This window comes from Primulina tabacum, chromosome 5 (genome assembly GCF_025594145.1).
Source record: "Primulina tabacum isolate GXHZ01 chromosome 5, ASM2559414v2, whole genome shotgun sequence".
In the NCBI taxonomy this organism is placed as follows: Eukaryota; Viridiplantae; Streptophyta; class Magnoliopsida; order Lamiales; family Gesneriaceae; genus Primulina; species Primulina tabacum.
The window spans coordinates 18,401,411-18,429,320 of NC_134554.1; the positions used below are offsets into that span (position 1 = coordinate 18,401,411).

At 35.3% G+C, this 27,910-nt stretch overlaps 1 protein-coding gene across 1 annotated transcript; it reads right to left on the bottom strand.

Annotated features, from left to right (window-relative positions):
* Positions 1-9,732: 9,732 nt before the first annotated feature.
* Positions 9,733-11,123, bottom strand: LOC142547203 (lectin-like protein At1g53070). The gene has a single exon (XM_075655367.1). The coding sequence runs from the start codon at positions 10,989-10,991 to the stop codon at positions 9,915-9,917; it is 1,077 nt and encodes a 358-aa protein (XP_075511482.1). The 5' UTR covers positions 10,992-11,123; the 3' UTR covers positions 9,733-9,914.
* Positions 11,124-27,910: the final 16,787 nt, after the last annotated feature.

Genomic DNA, 27,910 nt, shown 5'->3' on the forward strand with positions numbered 1-27,910 from the left:
TAATTGAAATATGATTTTAATATTTATGGTAAAATATGTTTTACAATAAATTTAATTATTTTGAAATTAAATAAAAGTGTTTACTTAATTTGATAATTATGACGGTTAGTGATAACTTATGAGATACACAATTTATTAATATTATGTGATATTATCTGATTTATATAATATATGATATTATATGTAAAAGGATGATCGAGGGTCATGACCAATGTGGTGTATGTTAGGATATTTTACGTGTTTTAATTTTTATTATTTGATAATTAAAAGTGGACATGGTTTATGGTCTGTTACCACCATGTATCCAAATGTGCCATGGATATTTTATGTAAATATTAGAATTAGTGGGAGATCAAGATTTGAAGACGGTTGGCCCGTTTCTCGGAAGGAGTTTTGAAGATCGAAGACATGTAAAATATTGGAAGCTCATGTATATTGCATTTGCATCCCTGCACTTACCTAGGTTATGGATATGGATCAGTATGTGGCTCGTACAGATCAATTAGCTCTCAGTTATCGATCATCATTTATTATTTATGATGTATATGATATATTATGAATAATTAGTATGTGTGTTATTATTTATATAATAACAAGAGTTGCATGAATCCTGCAATCATACAACAATCATGGCACGAGTTTTAAAATTAAAAATGAGACAAATTTTTAAAATTAAAATCCCACATTTTGGATGAGATCCAAAATTTAAATCAAGCCCATTAAAAATATAATTAAAAGAAAGTTTAATAATTCATTGCCTTCTATCAATGGTGGTTGCATGATGAACGCTACCCCGCAGTCAGTGTCAGGCTCATATTATTGGGGAGGCCTGGACGTCGGAAAGCTGTGACTTCTATTGACATATTTGATGTGAACTATGTGGAACTCCCATGATTTCGGCTCATATTATTGAGGGATCTCATGGTGATAGTCCACTAAGGTTCGACATTGATGGTTCGGGATCGACGCATGAAGCGAAAGGGGATCATCCTATTGGACTCTTCTCAAATGCGAGGCAAAATTACGTAAGAGTTGCAAGGAGTTGAAATTGAGGTCTACCTATTGAAATTATGATTGGCTGATATTATTCATGATCATTGTTTCGCAATTGAGCCTCTTGTACTCACTAAGAAAATTTGATTTCCGGTTTGTCATCAGAGGGATGGTGAAAATGTCAAAATAGTGGGAGGCAATTTGTAAAAACTAAAGTCCATATTTTACGTCTTAAAAATATTTTAAAATAGTCGGTAACGTTTATTCTGTTTTCATATCAGTATATTTATGAATGCGTCATGTAATTCATTTATGTGATTAAAACAAGCTAACCGAACACTAATTTTCAAGATTGTCTGGGAAAATTGTTCTAAATTCGGAAAAAATAGCATACACACTAGTGTCAGTCTTGCTGAATTGACAAGGCATGCAAGATGGTATGACCATAGTATACAAGTTAAAGTGTAATATGCTCGCTTTTATGTCAAATGAACTGTAGAGACAATTTGAGGAAATGTGAATGTTGTTGACATTAGAATACACATGGAAGAGTTGCATGGTGCATAAAACTCGCACAATGATGCACACCATTTTCAAGGAGCTCATGACAACCACATTCAAGATGGGGCTCTGACCCATGAGCATGGTGTACATATGATTGGACTTATTTAGAAGGTGGTGGGCCTGGAATAGGTGATTCCTAACGAGTTACTTATGACATCAATTTGTTGTCATTATTTTCCTCATTTGACGGGTTTATGGTGAACTTCAATTTGAATAAGATAAATGATAGCTTTGAAGAGCTAATCAATACGCTTATGACTTATGATACCACCATAAGTAGAGAAATGTTGTTTTATTGTGGGTTTCTTGTTAGGGACGAAAAATGTCCCACAAGGTAAGGGAAAGAAATGCTCTGCCCCTTACAAGAAAACAAGCCCAATAAGATGCAAGCTCCAAAAGACACTTAAAGGGCCCAAAAGGCCCGATAAGCTAGAACATGTATGTTTCACTACAAGAAGTCTGGATATAAGAAATTATTTGGGCAAAAAATGTTTTGGCAATGATAAGTGAATGTCCAAGTAAACATGATAACAACAAGGACAAACAAAAGAAAACAAGATAGTCTAAACAAAGCACAATTATAGCACGCTAGGCTATAACATATTCCCAAAGAAGGATGCACAAGCTAGTGGGAGAGGACATGCTTGACTTGTCAGGCATAAACTCTCTAGAGAGTTGTGAGTCATGTCTAAAAAGAAAAATGACCAAAGCCCCTTTCCTAGGGAAAGTGGAACGTGCACACGATCTGTTGGATTTGATCTATACAAATGTGTGAGGCCCGCTAAGTGTTAGCACGAGATATGATCATTCATACTTCATTACCTTTACCGATGACTATTCGAGGTTTGGGTATGTTTATTTGATGAAATACAAGTCTGAAGCCTTTGAAAGGTTCAAAGAATTCAGAGCATAAGTAGAGAAACAGTTAGGAAAGAGTATTAAAACACTACGATCAGATCGAGGTGGAGAATACTAGAGTACAAAGTTTCAAGACCACCTTAAAGAGAATGAGATTCTCTCACAGTGAACTCCGCCTGCCACACCCTAGTTGAATGGTATGTCAGAATGTCATAATCGGACATTGATGAATATGGTCCGATCTATGATGAGATTTGAAACTGAGGCAAGGTTGTTGAATCAAGTCCATATAAAGGCAGTGAATAAAACTCCATATGAGATATCGATGGGAAAGCCGACCAAATATTCTTACTTAAGAATATGAGGATGCCCTACTTACGTGAAGCTGGCAGTGGGAGACAAATTGGATAGTAGAGCCAATTTGTGCTATTTTGTGAGATATCCAAAGAACTCTGTTGGATATTACTTATATTATCCCGGTGAAACAAATGTGTTTGTTTCAAGGAATGCCACCTTCTTGGAGAATGAGTTTCTATTTGATAGAAAATGCGGGATGATAGAACTCGATGAGATTCGAGAACCACCCACCACCCAAGTAGTAAAATCCACACCCCAACAGCCAATCAAAGAAGCACAAGCTCCTAAGAGACATAAACTTATCTCGTATTGGGATTCTCACTCGTATCCAGTTGAATCTTCGCAGTACCAAAACATAGAACATTCAATAATCATATCAAGAAGGGGTAGAAGAAGAATTGCGCTCGACCATAAATTTGGAAAAAAACAAAATATGGCATAACCGAAATTTATACTTTTAAAACAAGCCCACTTACCTTAGATATGGATGATAAAAACATGAAGGACGTTTGGTGGCTAGGATTCTGGAATTCTCCTTGAATCTGGACTACAGCAGAACTTCAATACTCGACAGAACTTGGGGAGCAAAAATTCAAAAAGCTTGAGAGCAATTTGAGAGCAAATTCTCGAAATTATGACTGAATTTGGGTGTGAAATTTTGAATGGTATAGGGTGGTAGTTATAGGTGATAGTTGAAAATCTTACCGCAATTCGGTTGATATTTTTTCCACAATTTTGAGATAATTCTTTCATACATATTAACTTACCAAAATTTGAAATTTGATGTTGGACTGGATGGTTGAATGTAGACTTGTTATTGTACAGGTTCATAATGTACCAAGAAAACACTAAAATTAGCTAGCTTCCTAGTTAAGAAAATTGTCTTGCATGAAATATTTTCTTCCAAATTTAATGGATATCTCAGCCTTGATTTTCAAGATTAATACATATCTTGCATTTGATTTCGAATTTCATGTATTTATTGGCTTGAAAATTTTTGAATACCACATATTATTTAATATTTTCAAATTTCTTATTATTTAACATAATACAAAGATTTCGAAAATAAAATCATATAAATGTCCGTGATTAATTAAATAATTACATCTCCAAAAATTTGGGTTCTCACATTTGTAACCCTCAATGGTTTATGGATATAGCTAGCTATGAGTTCACATCTCCATGTGATTCAGAATAATATTATTTTTATTCGGACTTACCTAATTATCCTAATTCTTTTCATCAACACATTGATCAAGAATATCAGAACTCATTTCTGATTGCACCTATTATATCATGGTAAAAGCCTCTAGTAGCATCACCCCATAATCCCCTAGGTATCATTAATTAGTATCAGCAAGAACATTAAGTTATGGTTAGCATACAATATGGTCCCTTCAAATCGTATATCCCGATCGAATCTGCAACCATTGATATATTGAGAGTTGCATATGAATTCGATAACAATGTAATATACCTTTGAGTAATAATAATGACATGATGTATAACCATAACCAAGGACTATTCCACTCGATAAGTGAGAACCTCTTGGACAGTCCGAGGAAATGTTGTTTAGCACATCATCATATGATCACCTATCTTTATAAATGGACATCTTCATACCCTTACCAATGAAACATGATGTTTATATCACAGATGCTAGTCTCGTGCTCAAGCGACTTTTATCCCTTATAATGTCGTGCTTTTTTTGTTCCAAACGAAGAATAAAATATACTTTTCTTTCTTTATAGTGGTCTCACATATCGTAAACATGTTGTCCACTCTTCAAGGATGGACTTGAGTTTAGACGTATTGAAATTCACCATAAAACCATCAAACGAGGAAGGAGTGATAACTAGATGATTTCATCATGTAACTCATTTGGAATCATCAATTTTAGACCACTACCTTCTTAATAAGTCCAATCATATGCACACCGTCCTCATGGGCCGAGGCCCTATCTTGCATGCTTGTAGTCATTAGCTCCTTTAAAATAGTGTGCCTCATTGTACGAGTTTGAGCATCATACAACTCTTGTATGTGCATTCTAATGTTAGAAACATTCGTTATTTTTTCAAACTGTCTCTATCATTCATTTGACATTGAAGCGAGCACATAACACTAGGCTTGCAAATCATGGTCCAACCATTTTTCAAGCTTCTGTCAGTTTAGGCACCTCTTTTGGATGAGACTTAGTAAGTATGTACATCATTTCTTTCCGGTGCCAGAACAATTTCAACTTTCTCATCCTATCTTGACAGTTAGGTCCAGGCTGGCTTGTTTTAATCGAGTATAATAAATAGAAAATTATGTGAAGAAATCGTAAATATACTGAATATGGAAACTGATAATCATTACTTACTATTTTAAAATTTTTTATAAGACATAAAATATGGTCTTTTGATTAATAAATTATTTCCTACTATTTTGTCATTTCTACCACCCTCTGATGGAAAGGGAAATCTCATTTTCTTAGTGAGTACGCAAGACTCAGTTGCTAAATTATGATTTTGAATAATATCAGTCAATAATAATTTCCAAAAGGTAGAGAGCTCAATTGCAACCCTTTACAACCCTCGCGTGTTTTGCCTCACATTTGATAAGAGTCCAATAATATGATGTTGTTTATCTTCACGTGTCTAGCCCGACCCATCAATGTTGAATCTTAATGGGGGGTAGCCATGAGACCTCCCAATAATATGAGCCTAAGTAATGAGAATTCTATATAATTCACATCAAGTACGTCAGTGGAAGTCACAGCTCTCGGGTATCCTAGCCTCCCCAATAATATGCACTAGACACTGATTGGGGTAGCATACATCTTGTAACCGTCGTTGATGGAAGACAAGAGAACTCAAATTTTCTCTTAATTTCTCTTTTTATGGGCTTGATATAAATTTTGAATTTTATCCAAAATGAGACATTTTAATTTTGTCTCATTTAATTTTTTAAAACAATTTCATGTTTGTTAATATATTTTTTGGATTTATGCAATGTTTGTTATTATAATAATAATAACGTATATAATATATCACATGTATTATAAATAATAAAAGATGATTGATAACAGAGAGCTATTTGATCCATGAGAGTTATACATGGATCCAAGGTCGAATACCTAGGTAAATGCAGATATGCAAATGTAACATTACAAAAGCTTACAATATTTTATGTGTCTTCGATCTTCAAAAATCTTGAGCATTAGAACGCACCATCTTCAAATTTTAATATCCCGTTAAATATAATATTTACATTTAATTTAATTTAACTTTTCGATAACTATTTAAGATATGAGAACATGCCACAAATAGGACTACTTTAATAATTAAAAATAATAATATAAAATATCTTAACATACAGATAGCAATTTTCTCATGGCTCTCAATCTCGCTGTACCATATAATATCATAAGTGGGTTTTTTGTGAGACGGTCTCATGAATCTTTATCTGTGAGACGGGTCAGCCCTACCCATATCCATAATAAAAAATAATATCCTTAACATAAAAAATAATACTTTTTCATGGATGATCCAAATAAGAGATCCATATCACAAAATACGACCCGTGAGACCGTCTCACACAAGTTTTTACCTAATATCATATATTATATAAAACAATAATATCAAGTATTATCACTTAAATCATGAATCTTGTATATTTATAACCAACCGAAATAATTAAAATTGAATAAATAATATTTCTCAATTACCAATTAATTTATTCATAATTAAAATTCATTATAAAAACTTTATACAATAAATAATAAAAATCATATTTTAATTATTTATTGTATAAGAAAAATACATGATTTTATAAAAAATTGCTTTTAAGGATAAAATTGTCAAAATTTCGTTCAAAAAATTGAGCATGTGGGCTATGGATTGCCCGAGGACATCTCGGGCAGCCCTAGCCCATGCACCACTTGATTCCCGTCTTGCATAGGGGTTCGGTCGACCCTATCCCTGCGGGCACTGCCTGAAGGGGTCGATCCAACGGCTCGGATTTTTTCGAGCCAATTTTTTTTTTTTTTTTTTACAGGGAGGTGGGACACATGAGTGATCCGGGCCGTTCTGCCTGCACGGGTAGGTTGAAACAAACCTTGCGTAGGGTTGTACGCTGTCTTGCCCGAATTCAATTTTTTTTAAGAAATCATTCTAGGCAGTCGCCGCAACCCAGATATGCAGAGGGTGCCCGTGGCATCCCTAGAACGCATGCGCTACCTGGAACTGTTCCAGGCGACAATAAATTTTTTTTTCCCCGAAAATCTACTTTTCTGAAGTGCTGCAATTTGATAGAATTTTTAAGAGGATTGTAATTAACTCAACATTATTCAAACAATAAACAATTAGGAATCATAAGTTTGAGAACCTAGGCTTTAATAATACTATTGAAGTATCGTTTTCTCGCACCCAAGATACAACAAAATTTTAAAATTTTCAAAGAAATTTTAGTTTTGACAATCAAAATATTTTGGATATCTTATGAATTGCTTTCTAAGACGCTGGGCACCATACTCTTCCGGATTTTAAGCAGAAATAGTCCTTATTGTAAATACCTAGGAACGATATACTTGATTAATCATCATTCTTCAATCTCCGAATTAGGTTCACGATAGAAAGTTGGATTCATATTCCAACTTGCACTAGAGAATATACATTTTTTTTGCGTTGAAACTGAGATCGTTAGAAAACCTCGCAACCACAACGGCGGCACGACTGAGCGGGGGCAGCATATGGTGGCGGTGTGGAAGTGATCGGCCGAGAGTTATTTAATGAAGGAAGGACGACTTTGAGAGTTGTGAGGAGAAATAAAAATTCTAGCATCTTAATATGACATGAATTGTCATATTTATAATTTTCATGGACTAAGTTAAAATCATATTAGGACTCTAAATTACAATTCTAATGGAACTCTTAATTTTGAATCATAATTGGATTATCACTTGGAGTTTTCATCTTGCTAAAAATCTCCATTAGATTTCATTATCTAACTAGTAATCTTACTAGCTAGAGTTGTAGTAAAATTCTTCGATCATATAAAATAATCTACGATGAGTCATAATCTCATCTAAATGTTTTTCAACTTTTGACAATACATGAAATAATTAAATAAATATTATTTAATTAATTAATTTTAGACCTATCTAGAATATTCCATGATAATTTTACATAATTTTCAAAACTATCAATTAATATTTAATAAGCATATTTTAAATTTACTAATTAAATAATTATGATTTCATTATAATCCTGATTGACGATTAGACAACATCGATGCAACGATAATAGAAATATTTTATTATAATTTGAATATCAAAATATTTCACTATCTCATTTTTGTTGCTGGCTATTTTGGAATCCTTTCACTAAATTATACAATTACACTCTCCTCACAATATTAGCATTTTAGCTAACTTCTACAACTTTTAAATATGAAATATACTTATAAACTCTTTTATAAGCTATATGTTTAATCTCCATCAAACTTGTCGTCGCCAAATTCAACTTCTTAAATTGATTATCACAACAGGAACACAAAATTCCATACTTATGTGACCTCAATGATTCAGGGATTCAATTAGCCGTGAGTTCACAAATTTATGTTATTCAGGACATCACTTGTCTTTATTTAGGCTTACTTTCATTAGCCACATTCTTTTCATCAACCCCTTGATCAAGAATGCCATAACTAAAGTCTGATTGCGCCCATCGAATCATAGTAAGAGTGTCGAGTTGCATCGCTCCATTATCCACTAGGTATCACTGATAGTAATTGTAAGAATCCATAGGTTATGTTTGGCTTACGGGACAATCTCTTCAACATATATCCCGATCAAATCTACAAACATTATTATATCGAGAGTTGCAAATGAGATTGATAATAATGTGAAGTATCTTTGAGTAATCATAGTAGCATCGTGTGTGCAACTAAGGAAACACATTTTCATAATACACACACATCTGATTTTGTCCAGAGTTTTCTTGCACTATTAACTCATCAGATCATAGATGATATTTATACCCATAGGTGAGCGGTGAATCCCCGACTACAATGCATCGGCTCCTACGTACGTCGAAACTACATTCAACCTCTCCATCTGATGACCTTCTCGAAGTCGGTAAATGATTCAAAGTACACTGCTAGTACGTAGAGCTTTCATGTTGTCTCAGGGCTAACGACTAATGGTGTACAAGAATAACCGTAGACTAATCCACTCGATAAGTGATAACCACTTGGAAAGTTCGAGAGAAGGTTGTTCAGTGCCTCATCAAATGAGCACCCATCTGTATGAATGAATATCTCTATGCCCTTAACAATGAAACGTGACATTTACATTACATATGTTATTCCCAAGTTCGAGGCACATGTATTCTTGTTTTAGACGGCTGGATCGATAATGAACGAGTTTAGAATATACAATACACTTTCTAATGAATTCAAGATTTACGTTGTGAGATAGACCTTATGGTACTATAATATATTCAAGAGTTTTATTTATACAGTTTGCATGAATACACAAATAACGTAAATGTCATAATTAAATAAAATCGTAAAATATTATTAAAATAAATATTTTTTTAACCTAAAAACTAATAAATCTCAAACCATAAGTTGGTTCACTGAACACATACCCCAACACGTGCGTCCATAATAATTTATCCTACGGTCGAACATTGGAAAACCATCTTTATCAAATGGCAGATTTTCTAAAGCTTCATTTCCCATCAAAAGAAACAATTCCATCATGCCATGCTTGGACAGTAAGATTAAAGCTCTCAGATTGATGCTGATAACTTTGTGCATAGTTGATTTTTCTCTCAGCATATCTTAATCACTACACACGCAACATAAAACTAATCTCTGTTGACTCTTAGCAATTCAACAAACGCAATTTGTATGCCTCCAGAAAAAGTAGCACAATCTAATTCACATCATACTCACAGTGGAAGAAGCATCAAATTAAACAAAATACCCTTTCCATCAAGGAAACGTAAACGTTAATCAGATAATCTTCAGGATTTCGGGAGCAAAAGATAAACAGATAGGTAGTGAAAGACAAATATACAATCAAAGCTGAAATCATCCAGAACTACATGCTCCATCAGGTTATATTACAATGCTTTGAAAACAGAAATACATATCTAATTCTTATTATTACTCGAGTCATCCTCCAAAACTACATTGATCTTTTTATAAATAAAATCCCCTGAATGCACCGTGCACTTTGCAGGGATTGTCAGGATTGTCTCCAAGCTATTTTCAAGTAATGCCCACAGGAAAAGAACAAATAATGCCAGCAGCGCTCCACATCCAATGATGAAAACCAATCCAGAAAGAAAACCCAAAGCGCAAATTCTTTTCTTTTGCTCCAATTTCTTCTCCTCTTGCTCTTGGGAGAATGCCCGTGGATCCAACGGTTGTGAATGAAGCCAGGAAGGAACACTTCTTGTCCTGAACTTCCATGAATAGACACAACTAGTCTGCATCGTCTTTCCACTAGTTGAACTCAATCCCACAATAATTTCTTCATTTTTCCACATTTCACCCAAATCAATCCCATAAACCAATAGAGGATCATACGGCCTAGCACCACCAAATTTACCCAACCTAACCTCTATCTTTTTGGAGCTTGAATCGTAATCAACCCACGAATGCAACTTCATCCCACTATTCAAAACCAAATTAACCGATGACACATTGCTAGTTTTCACAGAATTAAGACTGCCGACATCAACGCCAACATGGTTTGCATTAACATCTCCCACATCCTCATCAACCAAAGTATCGAACTCCACCCCAAGAAACCTCCTTTCCTCATGAACCCCAAAACCTCCTTTCGAAAATCTAGACAACAGGCTTCTGGGCACTACCAAAAAGGCGAGGCCATCACCATTTTGAGGCGAGATCGAGAAGCTGAAATCCGTGGAAAACGAAACTGGCTTTCTTGACTTCGAGAATGAGCTGAATAGCTTGATGGGCCTTTTCCGAAAAAGAAATCCAGAGCTCGGAGAAGAAATTCTTGGGTCGGTGAGCTGAACAAAAGATGAGTCGTTTGCAAATTTGGCGTCACCCATGAGAACTGGATCGGAACCAAACTGGGGTTTGTCGGTGACTGAGAACGCGAAATGGGGAGCAGAGAAAATGGCCACGAAGGTAATTAGACACGGAATTGGGTAAATAGAGTGAATCGTGGAGGTGGGTTGGTCATATTTGAACATTTTTACAGAGACTAACAGAAGTTAGGGTTTGTGTTCTTGGAGAATTTGGGGGAGCTTGAGTCAAGTAGCGGACGAAGAATGCCGACACAAATGTGTGAAAATGCTGACCACAGTAAAGAATTTCAACTGCCTTTCAAATATTTGAATCTTCATTAATTTAGGGATAAAATCTCCTTCAAAAAAATTAGGGATAATATCCAATAAAAAATTTAGGGATCACACGTTTAAGGGTCCCTATATATTGGATTTATTCCTAGTTCAGTTAATCGATATATTCATGTGACGAACCATTTTATTAAAATACTACTATTTTAATATTTACAAAAAAAATTTAAAATTTTTTATATAATAATTTATATAAACATAACTCCTAAAATAAATAACAGTCACCACTCATACTAAAAATAAATTTAATATTTGAAAATCCATCATTCGAATGCAACAACCAAAATCCCAAGTTAAAAACATTAATCATAATTTGAGAAACTCTAACATAATATAGAAAGTTTCAATCTGCTACTGACCAAAACTAATGGGATAAAATCAGAGTAAATTGTTTTAAATTGTACATAATAAAACTATCGTGAACTACAAGGTCATCGGGTTTGCGCTGCCACTAGACCGAGCCTGCACACTGGTCACCACCTCCCGTCTCCTCAATAACATTATCTGCATCGATCAAGTCTAGTGAGTCTAATGACTCAGCATGCATAAACAGTGAATAACAAATAATATGTAATAAATTCATGCAATTTAAACATAGCTCGTACATAGCATAATATAAAGCATAAATATGTATCACTTGACTTTCATGTATAAACATTTTCATAAAGTTCATATTTTTGTGCTCGTCATAGTAATCATAATCGTAAATCATTTTGCGTAGAGTTCTATTCAATGCAAGTGGCCCATAATATAAATCGTTTGATAAAACTAACCGCACTACTGGGCCATTAGGGATCATCACAGCCCTTGGGCTGGATGTCCACTCCCTCACATAACATAGTTCCTCCGAAGAAATTGGAGAGGTCCCCGAACACGTTCTCTGACTTTCAAACCTGTAACATAATTTGATCACAAGACAAATTGTATACCACGAAAATAATTATTTTGTACATCATACATACTTACGAACATCGTGAACCTCGTTGGATCTTCCTCGGACCTGTTGCCACAATATCCTAAATTAAATACCCAAAGTAGCCCCTAAAGTGTATTCGGACACATACGACTCCCGAATTCAATAGAACCACTTAGGACGTACCAATCGACTCGGAACTCGACCCATCCATAGAACACATCCTAACCTACTACCCAAGGCCCAAAAACAGCCCCAGACCATGCCACAAACCCAACCATGCACCACGAATCATGAAGACACAAGCTGCCCAAAGAGCGATACTATGACACTTATGTGTTCCGTATGAATTCCTATCGATTCTAACTCGAACCAAGCCCGAACCAAGCTCTAGACTCGACCTTTAGACATAACCTAAGACTCTGGTCCAGCCCGTTCCAGCTCATACACACACAGCCCCTTAAACCACCAAAACAGAGAGCAACCCATGCACAAGCCCTACGCGCACACTCACGGCCATCACAACTCCAGCAGATATTCCATCCAACCAGACCCTAACCAACCCATACCATGCCTACCCCAGGACCCTAAGACCCCACCTAGACCCTAGCCACGAGCCCTGGTCCGTCCTACACTGAACCCGTGTGAGACCCCGAATATAAAATAGCATTGATGGTATTTTTGTAAATAAGTTGAAAAATAATCAATTTATTTTGATGGCATTTTCGTAAATAAGTTGAAAAATAATGAATTAATTTTAAAGAATAAAATATGACATATCTTGGTCATATGAAATCCAAATGATTTGAGATTTGAATATAACGTAGAAAACTCAAAGATACAGAAGTTTCATGTTTTGAGTTTTGAAAAATTGAATCTTTTGACTTGTCCAAAGAGATATACCGGCGTTAAAATTTTAAATTGTATATATTATATTATATTATATTATTAATATATATAATATAATATTAAAAAAATTTAAAAAAATTCCACCAACTCACGTATGATACAGAGCGAGAGAGGAGAGGTGAGAGACTATGGTTTTGAAGTTTTCTTTTCGATCGTGCGACTTATCGGTTTACCCAATCGATGAACCGACTTCAGTTTTGGGATCGTTGACACGAGGTCTTCGATTTGAGGTATAAATTTTATATTTTTGGTGATGTTTGAAATTCATCGATTTTTGGAATAAATCCGATAAATTGTTAAATCATACAGAAACTGAAGATTGTTGAATATTGTATGATTTTAACGAAGTAGAGATGATTATAGTGATGTTATTTTGAATTATTCTCAATTTATTATAATTAGGGAATTTTAATCGTAGGGTTGAGATTGAATAATTATTTGTCAGTTGTTATTAATTCTGATAAATATATGCGGTAGAATACCGACAAGAAACTAAGTTTTGAAGTCGGAATTGAATTATGCTATGATTTCGATTTGATATGAATTTTCAAAGTTTCAAAAGATATTTGAAAATTATATTGATGATTTTGAATGATGTTATTGATTGAAATAAATGTGTTATTGATGTAGATAGACTTTTATATTGATATCTTCAGGCTACATCAACGGGAAACGAAGAATTGAGGTATGTTGCGCCGGGTAACATACAACATGTATCTGTATTATATGATATATGTTGGATTGACTGGACTGATTGGAATGAGAATACATGTCTATATGCCTTATTTGTTGAATGATGTGACATACATGACATTGAGATTGAGATATCGATGTATAAAATAAATGTTTTGTTAACACACATCGTTTGATGCATACATCGATACATTGACATGCACGTTGAGCTATAATCCTTGGATACCCTGATATGATTTGATTGGATTCTGGGGTTTGTGAACACAATTGCTATGTTGGTATTATATGACCCGTAAAGCATAGACAATTGTGGCCCCGATGATTGGATATGAGATTTGGGATTTGATGGCGCTTTGTCGACGCTATCATACGAGTATCCCTTATTGAGGCCGGTGTGCCAGCTCGAGCATTGATTTGATAGCGATTCGTTTGATTCTGACATGTGCTCTGTGGATGGGCATTTGACCTGATACCTCTACGACATACGTGCATTGCATACCATATATCATTGTTTAGATATCTGTGGTATATATGATTGGTTGTTCCATACGGAGCTTTGCTCACCCCCAAGGAGGGCTGTTGTTGTCTTTGTGTGTGGACAATGGCAGGTACTCCAGGATATCAGGAGACTGGATATGGTACTTCTGGAGGGAGCCACAGTTTGGGCTGAGGTTTTATGTTTATGTCTTGTTCCCAGTATATATGTATATGTATTTATATACCGGGGCATGTCCCGAGGATATGAGTTGTTTGTATATGATTGGTTATGATTTCGTGTGGGCATGTTTATGATGTGAGATTAAATACTATTTTTAGTATTTAAATTATAAAAGAAATATTTCGGGCTCATTGTAAAGAAATTTTAAACTCGTTTTCCGCTGTAATTAGTTAACCCTAATCAGATTGCATTGTAATAACGATTAGGAGCTAAGAGCCCCACACAGAGTGGTGTCAGAGCATAGCTGGGAATGCTCGATTGAGTCTTGTGTACACTTGAATAGGCACAAATGAATTGTGCGCTTGTGTTTGATTTATTTGTATTACTTGCTCTTACTTGATTTGATTTGAGTAAGTATCTGATGAGATTGATGATATGAGATGATGAGATTATGAAATTGTTATTGATTTGTGATATTCATCAATTGATTGTAGATGGATCCCACAAATGAAACTGTGAGTAGCAGTACTGAGAGAATAGTTGGGCAATTTGAAGGATTGTCCATGGATGTAGTTATGGCTCGATTCCAGGATTTGAAACCACCGAGGTTCTTTGGCACTGAGAGTGCTGAAAGAGCAGAGGCTTGGTTGAAGGATATCGAGCATTTGTTTAATATTGTTGAGTATTCCAAGGCTCGAAAACTGAAACTTGCTCTCTATCAGTTGAAAGACCGAGCAAAATCTTGGTGGGAAGCCGCTGAGATTGGATTGAAAGAGGCCGAGATTGAAGTCACCTGGGATGTCTTCAAGGCCCAGTTTTTGGAGCAGTATTCCCCTTCATCCTATTATACTGCTCAAGAGAATGAATTTAATAATCTGCAGTAGGGAACGATGACTATTGCAGAGTATGCTTCGAAATTTTCTACGTTGTTGAAGTATGCACCTCACGTAGCTGGGAATGCGAAGGCAAAATATAAAAGGTTCGTGAATGGATTGCACCTTGCTATATATACTTATGTTGTTTCTTGATTGCCTACCAGCTACGCAGAGGCAGTTGAACGAGCTAAGGCAGTCGAGGCTGGACTTAGGCGGGGAGGTTCACAATATACTCCTCCACCTCCAGTGTCAGCTCAGCAGTCTACTTTGCAGCCGAGAGGTAAGAAGTTCAAGAAGACCGGTTCTGTTTCTTCGTCTTCTTCGAGTTCGAGTGGATCACAGCGAAGGGAGTCCTGTGATTGCTCCCTACTGTAGTCATTGTGGAGGTAAACATACTATCGAGCAGTGTCGAGGTATGTTTGGTACTTGTTATCAGTGTGGGCAGGAAGGCCATTTCTCTCGAGTATGTCCGAACAGGGGTACAACTTCTGCTCAACCCCAGCCAGGATTTAGAGGTGACCCTAGTACTATGATGAGACCTGCTGTTCCAGTTCCATCTTTTCAGCAGTCGAGTGTCCCACGATATCGAGGACCGGGTGGTCAGAGTGCCCAAGTTCCTCCTCAAGTGAGAGTGTATGCCATGACTGAGGATCAGGCGAGAGAAGCTCCTGGAGGCGTGATTGCAGGTATTTGCACGCTTTGAGATTATCCTGCACGTGTTTTATTTGATACAGGAGCATCTCATTCATTCATATCTCATGCATTTGTTGCATCTCACGATATTGAGTGTACCCCGTTGTATGATACCCTATCGATAGCCACGCCAGCAGGGAAGATTATTTTGTCTGAAAGAGTTGTGCATAATTGTGTATTGATATATGAGGATAATGTGGTATTTCTGAATTTGATTGTCCTCCCAATGCACGACTTTGATTGCTGTTGATTGTTGTCATGGAGTGGTTCGATTTCGACCGATTGATGGACCCAAGTGGAATTTTTATGGCAAGGGTTCCCAAGCCAAAATTCCATTGGTATCTTCATTGGAAATGTCCCGATTGTTGACTAGCGGAGATGAGGGTTATCTTATCTACGCTATTGATATTTCGAAGAATGAATCTTCTTTATCTGAGATTCCTGTTGCGAAAGAATTCCCAGATGTATTTCCCGATGAGATTCCTGATTTTCCTCCTCATCGAGAAGTTGAGTTTAGTATTGACCTTATGCCAGGGACTGCTCCCATATCTAAAGCTCCCTATCGCATGGCACCTCTGGAATTGAAAGAATTGAAAGAACAATTACAGGATCTTCTCGATAAGGGATATATTCGACCGAGTGTATCACCTTGGGGAGCTCCAGTTTTATTTGTTCGAAAGAAAGATGGTACTATGCGAATGTGTATCGACTATAGGCAACTGAATCGGGCTACTATGAAAAACAAGTACCCACTTCCCCGTATTGATGACTTATTTGATCAGCTTCATGGTACTTCTGTATACTCGAAGATTGATCTTCGTTCTGGGTATCATCAAGTACGAGTTCGAGACGAAGATGTGCCCAAAACTGCTTTTCGTACGAGGTATGGCCACTATGAATTCTTGGTTATGCCTTTTGGTCTCACAAATGCTCCTGCTGTTTTTATGGACTTAATGAATCGTGTCTTTCGAGATTATCTTGACCGATTCGTTATCGTCTTTATTGATGATATTCTGGTATATTCGAAATCGAAAAAGGAGCATACTGAACATTTGAGACTGGTACTTCAAACTCTTCGTACTAGTCATTTGTATGCTAAATTGTCCAAATGTGAATTCTGGATGGACAAGGTAGTATTTTTGGACCACGTCATTTCGAGACATGGCATATCTGTTGATCCTACGAAGGTCGAAGCTGTATTGAATTGGCCGAGACCTACGAATGTTCCTGAGATCCGTAGCTTCATGGGTTTAGCGGGATATTATCGAAGTTTTATCGAGGGATTTTCGAAAATAGCTAAACCTATTACTCAACTGACACAGAAGAATCAGCGATTCATTTGGTCAGATGAATGTGAAGCTAGTTTTCTTGAATTGAAGACGAGATTGACCACAGCACATGTTCTTACTATTCCCTCAGGTACCAGAGGATTTGTGGTATGTACAGATGCGTCTGGTAAAGGTTTGGGCTGTGTTCTGATGCAACATGGCAAAGTGGTTGCTTATGCGTCTCGTCAATTGAAATCTCATGAAACTCGTTATCCTATTCATGATCTCGAATTGGCCGCCATTGTGTTTGCTCTGAAGATTTGTCGCCATTATTTGTACGGAGAAAAGTTTGTTATTTATTCGGACCATAAAAGTCTGAAATATCTCTTTTCTCAATTTGATTTGAATATGAGGCAACGCAGGTGGATGGATCTCCTGAAGCATTTTGATTGTGAGATTCAATATCACCCTGGATCGGTGAACGTTACTGCGGATGCCCTTAGTCGGAAAGTTTATGATTCTGTTTTAGCCTCTGTTTGTGTCGCCAAAGTACACGAGGATATATGTACTTCTGGCTGGACTTTTCACTCGAATTGAAATTCTGTCACTGTCTCAGCATTGCAAATTGAGCCGAACTTGATATCGAAAATACGAAAGGCCCAACGAAGCGATGCTCAGATCCAAAAGTCGAAAGAACTTGTATCTGCTGGACATCAGTCTGGATTCCAGATTGGTTCTGATGGTTCTTTACGACTTAATGGTCGGCTGGTAGTTCCTGATGATTCTGATTTGAAATCTGCCCTTCTTCGTGAAGCACATTGTAGCAAATACAGTATTCACCCTGGAGGTCGGAAGATGTATTTGACATTGAGACCTCAATTCTGGTGGAAACGTATGAAGAAGGACATTGCTGAGTTTATTTCTAAATGCTTGGTCTGTCAGCAAGTGAAAGCCGAGAGAATGAAACCGGGAGGATTGCTCCATAGTCTTGAAATCCCGAAATGGAATTGGGAACATATTGCTATGGATTTTGTGACTCATTTACCTCGTTCGCCCAAGGGCTGTGATGCTATTTGGGTCATTATTGATCGACTTTCGAAATCTGCGCATTTCATTCCGTATGAGCGGACTTATCCTTATAAAAGAATGGCCCGTTTATACATCGAGAATATAGTGAGACTGCACGATGTGCCAGTCTCAATTGTATCTGATTGTGATCCCAGGTTTGCTTCTAAATTCTGGGGTAGTTTTCAGGAAGCGATGTGTACGCGTTTGGCTATGAGTACTGCTTATCATTCTCAAATTGATGGCCAGACTGAGCGTACGATTCAAACTCTAGAAGATATGTTACGTGCGATTGTGATGGATTTCAGAATGGGATGGCAAGATGCCTTACCATTGGTTGAATTTTCTTATAATAATAGCTTTCAAACGAGTATTGGTATGGCACCGTTTGAAGCCTTGCATGGGAGACAATGTAGATCACCGTTATTCTGGGATGAAATTGGTGAAAGACAATTGACTGGACCTGAAATGATACAGGAAATGAATGATAAGGTTCAGTTGATTCGACAGCGGATGAAAGCTGCTCAGGATCGTTAAACGAGTTATGCGAATAAACGAATACGACCCTTAGAATTCCAGAAAGGTGATAAAGTGTTTTTGAAAATATCTCCCTTTAGAGGCACTGTTCGATTTGGCATGTGAGGGAAATTATCTCCTCGATATGTTGGTCCATACGAGATTCTTGATCGAGTTGGGGATCTTGCTTATCGATTGGCATTACCACCATCCTTATCTGTTATTCATGATGTATTTCATGTTTCTATGCTGAGGAAATATGAACCAGATCCATCACATGTACTTGCACCTGATGAGGTTGAACTTGATCCTTCTCTTTCCTATGTCGAACAACCTGTTCGTATTATGGATCGAAAGGAAAAGATATTGCGTAATAAATCGATCCCTTTAGTTCAAGTGCAATGAACACGACATGGTGTTGAAGAATCAACGTGGGAATTGGAAAGCAAAATGCGAGATTCGTATCCGCATTTGTTTGATTCTATATCATCTGTTCCATTATATTCAATGTATTCTGATCCGTTTACTGATTTTAGTTTTGATATGTACTATAACTGGTGACATATTATATGTTTGTCAATGTTATGTATATAGAGATGTTTAAGATTTCGAGGACGAAATCTTTAAAGTTGGGGAGAAATGTGAGACCCCGAATATAAAATAGCATTGATGGCATTTTTGTAAATAAGTTGAAAAATATTCAATTTATTTTGATGACATTTTCGTAAATAAGTTGAAAAATAATGAATTAATTTTAAAGAATAAAATATGACATATCTTGGTCGAATAAGTCCAAATGATTTGAGATTTGAATATAACGTAGAAAACTCAAAGATACAGAAGTTTCATGTTTTGAGTTTTGAAAAATTGAATCGTTTGACTTGTCCAAAGAGATATACCGGCGTTAAAATTTTAAATAGTATATATTATATTATATTATTAATATAATATAATACAATATTAAAAAAATTAAAAAAGTTATAAATAAATTTGAATCGGTGGAATTCTTGAATTCCACCAACTCACGTATGATACAGAGCGAGAGAGGAGAGGTGAGAGACTATGGTTTTGAGGTTTTCTTTTCGATCGTGCGACTTATCGGTTTATCCAATCGACGAACCGACTTCAGTTTTGGGATCTTTGACACGAGGTCTTCGATTTGAGGTATAAATTTTATAGTTTTGGTGATGTTTGAAATTCATCGATTTTTAGAATAAATCCGATAAATTGTTAAATCATACAGAAACTGAAGATTGTTGAATAGTGTATGATTTTAACGAAGTAGAGATGATTATAGTGATGTTATTTTGAATTATTCTCAATTTATTATAATTAGGGAATTTTAATCGTAGGGTTGAGATTGAATAATTATTTGTCAGTTGTATTAATTCTGATAAATATATGCGGTAGAATAACCGACAAGAAACTAAGTTTTGAAGTCGGAATTGAATTATGCTATGATTTCGATTTGATATGAATTTTCAAAGTTTCAAAAGATATTTAAAAATTATATTGATGATTTTGAATGATGTTATTGATTGAAATAAATGTGTTATTGATGTAGATAGAATTTTATATTGATATCTTCAGGCTACATCAACGGGAAACGAAAAATTGAGGTATGTTGCGACCGGGTAACATACGACATGTATTTGTATTATATGATATATGTTGGATTGACTGGACTGATTGGAATGAGAATACATGTCTATATGCCTTATTTGTTGATTGATGTGGCATACATGGCATTGAGATTGAGATATCGATGTATAAAATAAATGTTTTGTTAACACACATCGTTTGATGCATACATCGATACATGACATGCACGTTGAGCTATGATCCTTGGATACCCTGATATGATTTGATTGGATTATGGGGTTTGTGAACATAATTGCTATGTTGGTATTATATGACCCGTAAAGCATAGACAATTGTGGCCCCGATGATTGGATATGAGATTTGGGATTTGATGGCGCTTTGTCGACGCTATCATACGAGTATCCCTTATTGAGGCCGGTGTGCCAGCTCGAGCATTGATTTGATAGCGATTCGTTTGATTCTGACATGTGCTCTGTGGATGGGCATTTGACCTGATACCTCCACGACATACGTGCATTGCATACCATATATCATTGTTTAGATATCTGTGGTATATATGATTGGTTGTTCCATACGGAGCTTTGCTCACCCCCAAGGGGGGCTGTTGTTGTCTTTGTGTGTGGACAATGGCAGGTACTCCAGGATATCAGGAGACTGGATAGGGCTACTTCTGGAGGGAGCCACAGTTTGGGCTGAGGTTTTATGTTTATGTCTTGTTCCCAGTATATATGTATATGTATTTATATACCGGGACATGTCCCGAGGATATGAGTTGTTTGTATATGATTGGTTATGATTTCGTGTGGGCATGTTTATGATGTGAGATTAAATACTATTTTTAGTATTTAAATTATAGAAGAAATATTTTAGGCTCATTGTGAAGAAATTTTAAACTCGTTTTTCGCTGTAATTAGTTAACCCTAATCAGATTGCATTGTAATAACGATTAGGAGCTAAGAGCCCCACAACCCGACCCCTTCCACACCTGCGATCACCCTTATGCACGTGTGAAGCTTCCTTCAACTCCTACTGCACCAGCGGCCTGTCGTCCCATCCTGGACCATCTAATGACACCTAACCACATCTCATAATGTGACCATACGTAGCACAAGCCATAGGATTGATCCAGCGAAGATGGCGATTAAAAACTCGAGAAAACGAAGGAGTTCATGCATATTATTGATCGAAACGATTTTTAATAACAGTTTTAGCATACATATAATCAAACCCATGTGTTTTCATGCATAATTTGTATCAAAATACCGTATATAACATGATTGATGTATAGAAGAAAAGTTTAGCCATGTCTTTGTGTTTTAAATGCACGAAATATCGAATATCGACGCGAGGAAGAACGGAAGACAAACGGAGGACGTTGTGCTGTGTTTTTCTTGCTTCAAAGGATCGAAAATCCTCCAGTATAATGGGGTAAGGTTTCTGTGATAGTGTTTGCTAGGAGAAGAAGCCAAAAACCCAATTCTCCAAGCTATAAAACTCACGTCCCTTGTGTGTGTGGCTAGTGTGTGTTCTTGGTGTGGTACTGTGTGTGTTATTGGTGTTTGGCGTGAGTTTGCATATGTAGTAGAGTTAGGACTCCTCTTGTATTTAAATAAAATAATAGCTAGGTATTTAGTAGGGATGACAACTTTCCCCACGGGTTTGGGGCCTCGTGGGGAAGCCCGAAACGGGGATGAGGATCCCCGATTTTTTCGGGTTCCGGATTCGGATTCGAGGATTTAAAAAAATCCCCGATGTAATTCGGGGCGGGTATGAGATTACTATCCCCATCCCCGAAATCCCCGAACCCGCCCCGAAAATAATATCAATAATAAAATAATAGCATTATTAATATTAATAATATAATAATAATAATATTTTTTTAAATATTAATATTATCTCTAATAATAATAGATAATAATAAGTTTTGGTTTGAGAAAATCTCCGAATTCATCATCGTCTTGCCATATTAATATTTTGAAAACGGAAATGGGGGCGGGGATGAGAAGTTGATCCCCGAAGTTTCGGGTTTGGGGATTTCCCGAGCCCGAAAAAGCGGGGATTGGGGCGAATATGGGGGTGAGGATGGAATTCGGGGATGGGGATGGGGATGGCAAACCCGCCCCCGTCCCGGCCCATTGCCATCCCTAGTATTTAGGTTAATTAATCAAGTTTTTAATTACTAATTAAGCCCTCCAACTTCTTACCATTCGTATATATGAGAGTCCTAAATTCTACCCATAATTATATACTAGCTAATTTAATTAATTAAATCATAAAAATAATTATTAACATATTTTATTTCGAGTGGAAGTATTTAAATTCATCATTTTTTTTTGAAATTTGCTAGTTTAATGCTTAAAATGCTTTTATTTCATTCGATAAATTAATTTAGCCGTAAAATGCTGAAATTAGTAATTTCTTTAAAATACCTGATTCTCAGCTTAAAATAAAAATATTACTTTAAATTTTACACCTCAAACGTCTCTGATCTCCTTTCCCGGTTCGACATCTAATATTCGCCTGAAAACTAAAATTCGAGAAATGTTTTAAATTGCATAATAAAATAAATATATATGCCCTTAAAATAAATTAACACATAATATTTATCACCTAAATTATTAATTAAATAAATCAATTATTTCAATCATACATGAAATTCACGTATACCGATTTTTGGGCCTTACAATTCATGTGTCAATTTAGACTCTAAAGTTTTTTAAGTTGGTTTAAAGGAAATCCTCCGCAACTTGAGAAGCGAAATTAGATTTGAATTGTTAAGGATTTCCGATGCCCAAACACCGATTTTCGCATAAGGTCTCGTCTGATTTGTGAAAGAATTAGATCAAAATCAAATTGTAGGACCGAAGCGCTTACCGCTTTACCAAAATCTATAGCTAGTAGTAATGGTGCAACTCAAATCTTTTAAACCGTACAGCAGCTCAAGCACCATGGTTCGATCGATCTACCAAGCAAGGACAATTATTGCACCCAACAATCTCCCTCCTGATAATTGCATTCCTCGCAATCAATGAGAATCGAACCCGTGACCTTGGCTCTGATACCAATTGTAGGACCGAGCCGTTTTACCAAAAGCTATAGTTAATATTAATAGTGCAACTCAAATCTTTTAAACCGTACAGCAGCTCAAACATCACGGTTCGATCGTTCTACCAAGCAAGGACAAATATTGCACCCAACACAAATGATGAAAATAAAATAAGGGGTTTTGATTTTAGGAAGATCACAACGCACGATCTCCATGTGTTCAGGGATGAAGCCAGAAAATTCGACTATGGGCGGCGAATTTTGTTTAGAAATAATTATTTATAAAAAATATAAAAGTTGATAATGAGGACTATTATGTTTATGAACCAAAATGTAATTATAAATTTTTTATTTAAAACAATAAAAAAATAGAACTTTAGTTTTGAAATAAATTACGACCAAGGAGTTATAAGATATAATGTCAAAGTTCCCGATGTTTTATCTATAAATTTGAGTAAAAATAATAATATTTTAATAATTACAATCCAATTGAGAATATAAAAATTAGAGTACAATATATATATATATATATATAATATGTGTGTGTGTGTGTGTGTGTGTGAAATCATAAATTATTCATTTATTTATTATGCTTAACTATTTTAAATTGTGTTCAATTTTTTATAATTTCAAACTCGTGAATGTTTTCAATATAAATTAGTAATTTACTAATTTTCATAAAAATAGACGAAGTGATATATTTAAAAATTTAGAACTGAAGAAAAAAATTTAAAGATAGCATTATCTAGGAGAGAATGGGTTTTTTTATAATTAATTTAAGAGTAAAAAAATATTTCAAAAAAAACTATTTTGCAAAACTACTTTAACCCGCGCTTACAAAGTGCGCACGCTCCAAAGCGTGGACGTTCGTCCACGTAAGCACTGTATATTATTATTATTATTATTATTTATTATAATATTTTGTATTATTTGGTTGGGTGATTGAAAAATTAGAGATATGAGATTTTATGCTTGAAACTGTAGCAATGTTTTTGAACAATGTCCAAACAGAGGTAATGAACAAAATACCATATGAAATATGGATGAGAAACCTACCAAATATTTTATATTTTAAGAATATGAGGATGTATTAATTATGTGAAGAGGAAGTGAGAAACAAATTGGATAGTAGATCCATTTTGTGCTACTTTGTGGGATATACAAATAATTCTGTTTGATATTACTTCTATGATCCTAAAGAAACAAAAAAATTTATTTATAGGAGTATCACATTCTTGGAGGAGTTTCTGTTAGATAGAAAAGACGAGATGATAAAACTTGAGGAGATTTGAGAAACACCCACACATGATATTGTAGGACCTACAAATCAAAAAGATACATGCTGCTAGGAGATCTGAAAGGATCTTGAGACTATCTGTGAGGTTTGGCCTGCTTATTGAAGGACACTATGAGCCTATTCCTGGATGTTATCCAAGAAACTTCAAGGAATCAATATCTGATGACGGTTCATCCAAGTGGATTGAATCCATGCAATCTAAGATGAACTTCATATATTCGAACAAAGTTTGGTCCTTAGTAGATCCACTTGAGTTAATATTTCCATCTCGGTTACCATTGCCCAAGTCTTGGTGTGCTTTAAAGGCTCAAGACCACTTTTAAGCACATCTTCAATGTAGAGATGGTAAATCCAAGGTGAAATCCAATGTAGCCAATATCAATTTTCACATATACTAAGAATATTGTTCTATAATATTTTATAAAGTTCCGTTGCTTCCTTGTACTTTTTTTTATGGCCCTTCCTTAATTACACTGCAGTTTGCATTCCTTTTTATACTTCCAACGCAAAGTACTTTTCTTGGTTAAAAAAGTGTTGACCTATTTAACTTGATCTGTACCAGATACATGTATGTCTTAATTCCTTAGGTAATTATGTGTTTTGGAACTTTTACCTGCGAGCAGAAACCCCTATGTTTTGTTTGGTACCATCCAGGATCCTGTACTATGAAATATTTCTACTCATTTCAAGCTAAATGTGAGCTTTAGAACATCGTGTCTTCCTCTGTACATTCCAACTAGGAGATGGTGTATTCCTCTGAGCTTGTATTGATTTCAATCCAAACTTCTTTTGCAAAAATTTTGAGAGCAATATACAATGGTCCGTAGCAAGTGGAATGATGGACTAGTTATGATTTAAATTCTAACTAAAAAGAGTAAGTGAGCCTTCTGCACTTTAATCTTACTAACTCTGAATAAAATATAAGTTTAACTACATTTTTGTTAGTGCCGGCTGATACATTTTCAAATTTTTACTGTTTTAACTATCTTTCTTTTGTGATTGTCAGTGAGTTCAGTTCTGCTCGCCGGCATAGTTTGTCCATGAACTAATCAGTCATGAAATTTTACCGTTCCCAATGGGACAAATGATAAAGGACACCATACCCTTTTACTGCAGATGAAGAAGATGCACGATTATAGAAGCACATGCAATTCATGGAAATAATTAATGGGCATCGATTGCAAAACTTCTCCCCGGGAGAACAGAAAATGGAATTAAAAACCACTGGAATTCTGCCTTGAGGCGTAAGTCCGTTAGCCTTGAATACTTTCAACCAGCAAGTGACCATATATTGGATGATAACAGTACCGGCTGGATGAAGGCAGAACCATCATCAGCTGGAATTCTTACCGTTGTGCATGGGGAAATTTGCGAAATACTATTTTTCAGCTATTTATTTAAAAAAATGCCTTCCTCAAATTTATTACTTATTTAAGAAAATGATCTCTTCACCAAAGTTAAAAAACAAAATACCCCCTGTCGAGTCCTACACGATGCCCCCCTCTTCAGTTATATTTTTATTTCCAATGAAGTTAATAAAACAAAATGTAAAATTAATACGGATTAAACCTATTTCTTTTTATATAACTTAAAACTTATAAATCAGAAAGTCTTATTTTAAATATAAGTTTTTCCTATTTTGGATAAAATAAAATAATAAAACCTCAAAATATCGAAATATGTCATGATTATCATAATTATGAAAATATATAAATAGTACTTTTAGACATAAAATAGCATATGATACAAATTTTCTTATACTTGTATTTTAATAGTTTTTGTAAATTTCTCTTCGGGTGGAATTTGAGTTTATTTTTTAATTTATTTTTAATAAATTATCTTAAGATAACTTTAATTATCTTTTACATAAATCAATATTTAAAACATATTATTCACATTATTAAAAATTGAAATTAATTTTATCATATATTTGTCTATTCCATTTTAGTTATATATTTGTGTTATATAAACTACATAAATAATATGAAATAAATTATTTCAAAATTAAATATTTAACCACATCCTAATTTTATAAATAAAAAATTAAATTATTATTGGAAAATAATTGTTCAATATTCAAGACAACTATAAGAATAGATCTCAAGAATCGAATTTGTAAAATAAAAAATAAATAAATTTTTCGTTTAATCCAACCATGACTGATGCCGGCGGGAAATTCAGGTTTGATGGTATTGAGATTGTACAAAATGAGAATAAGAAAGGCCAAAATGAGAGGAGGGAATCTAATGAATCAGACCGTTTAGTGAAGATTGTGGATCTGGAAGCTGGGGGAGTCTGAAGCAAAGGTGCATTTGGCAAAAATCGAAAGGGATTGTAGGATTTGCCATTTGAGCTTGGATGCAGCCCATCAAGATTCTGGCGTCCCCATTGAATTTGGATGTTCAGTGTAAAGCTGATTTGGCTGCTGCCCACAAACAATGTGCTGAGGCTTGGTTCAAGATCAAGGGAAACAAGTGATTGGCAGGAAAAAAAGAAATGCTAACACTTGTGATTCTTTCCTTAGATTCATAATTTCATTTCAAATATCAGTTGTTATATGATTTTGGTATCACAATCTGGAGATGGATGGCATTTTTGCTTTATTTTTAAGTTTATTGAAGAATGAGTGAATTTCTTGTTTCCGCTGTTGGTTTAGTTCATGCTGTGTTAGACAAATATTTTGTTTTAAATTCTTTTGATTCTCCTAAATTCGTGTGATTTCTGAGCTTACTCTTATCAACTATTGAAATTTGTTCCACAGGGATTTGGTGATGCGCAACGTGTTGGGGATTATGCCGAAGCGATGTTGATCATGACAGTAATACATTATCAAATTGCAAAAAAAAAAAATATAAACAAGAACACGATGATTTACATGAGCCAATACATGATTTGTTCATGGAACTACTGCAAATCTTTATTGGAAGAAATATTACAAGTGTTTATAACAAAACACTAATATGTCACAATATCAACTCGAGTATAATCGAGAAAATAATTTTTCTAATTCATACAAGAGAACTTTTCAACACTAAAGAAAAAAGCTTTTATTTTGCTCTCTATTGTAGGATGTTTTGCTTCCATTGGAATGATTAATCTGGGGTAGCGAGAACTCTATTTATAGAGATAATCCTAAATTTGAAAGCGTGTTTCCTTCGTCAAAACTCCATCAGTCAAATTTGATAGAACGTTTAGCCACCAACCATTCACATTAATGATT

What these genes read in the sequence shown, in the direction of transcription:
- LOC142547203 (XM_075655367.1), bottom strand. Translation starts at nt 10,991, where the DNA reads ATGTTCAAATATGACCAACCCACCTCCACGATTCACTCTATTTACCCA.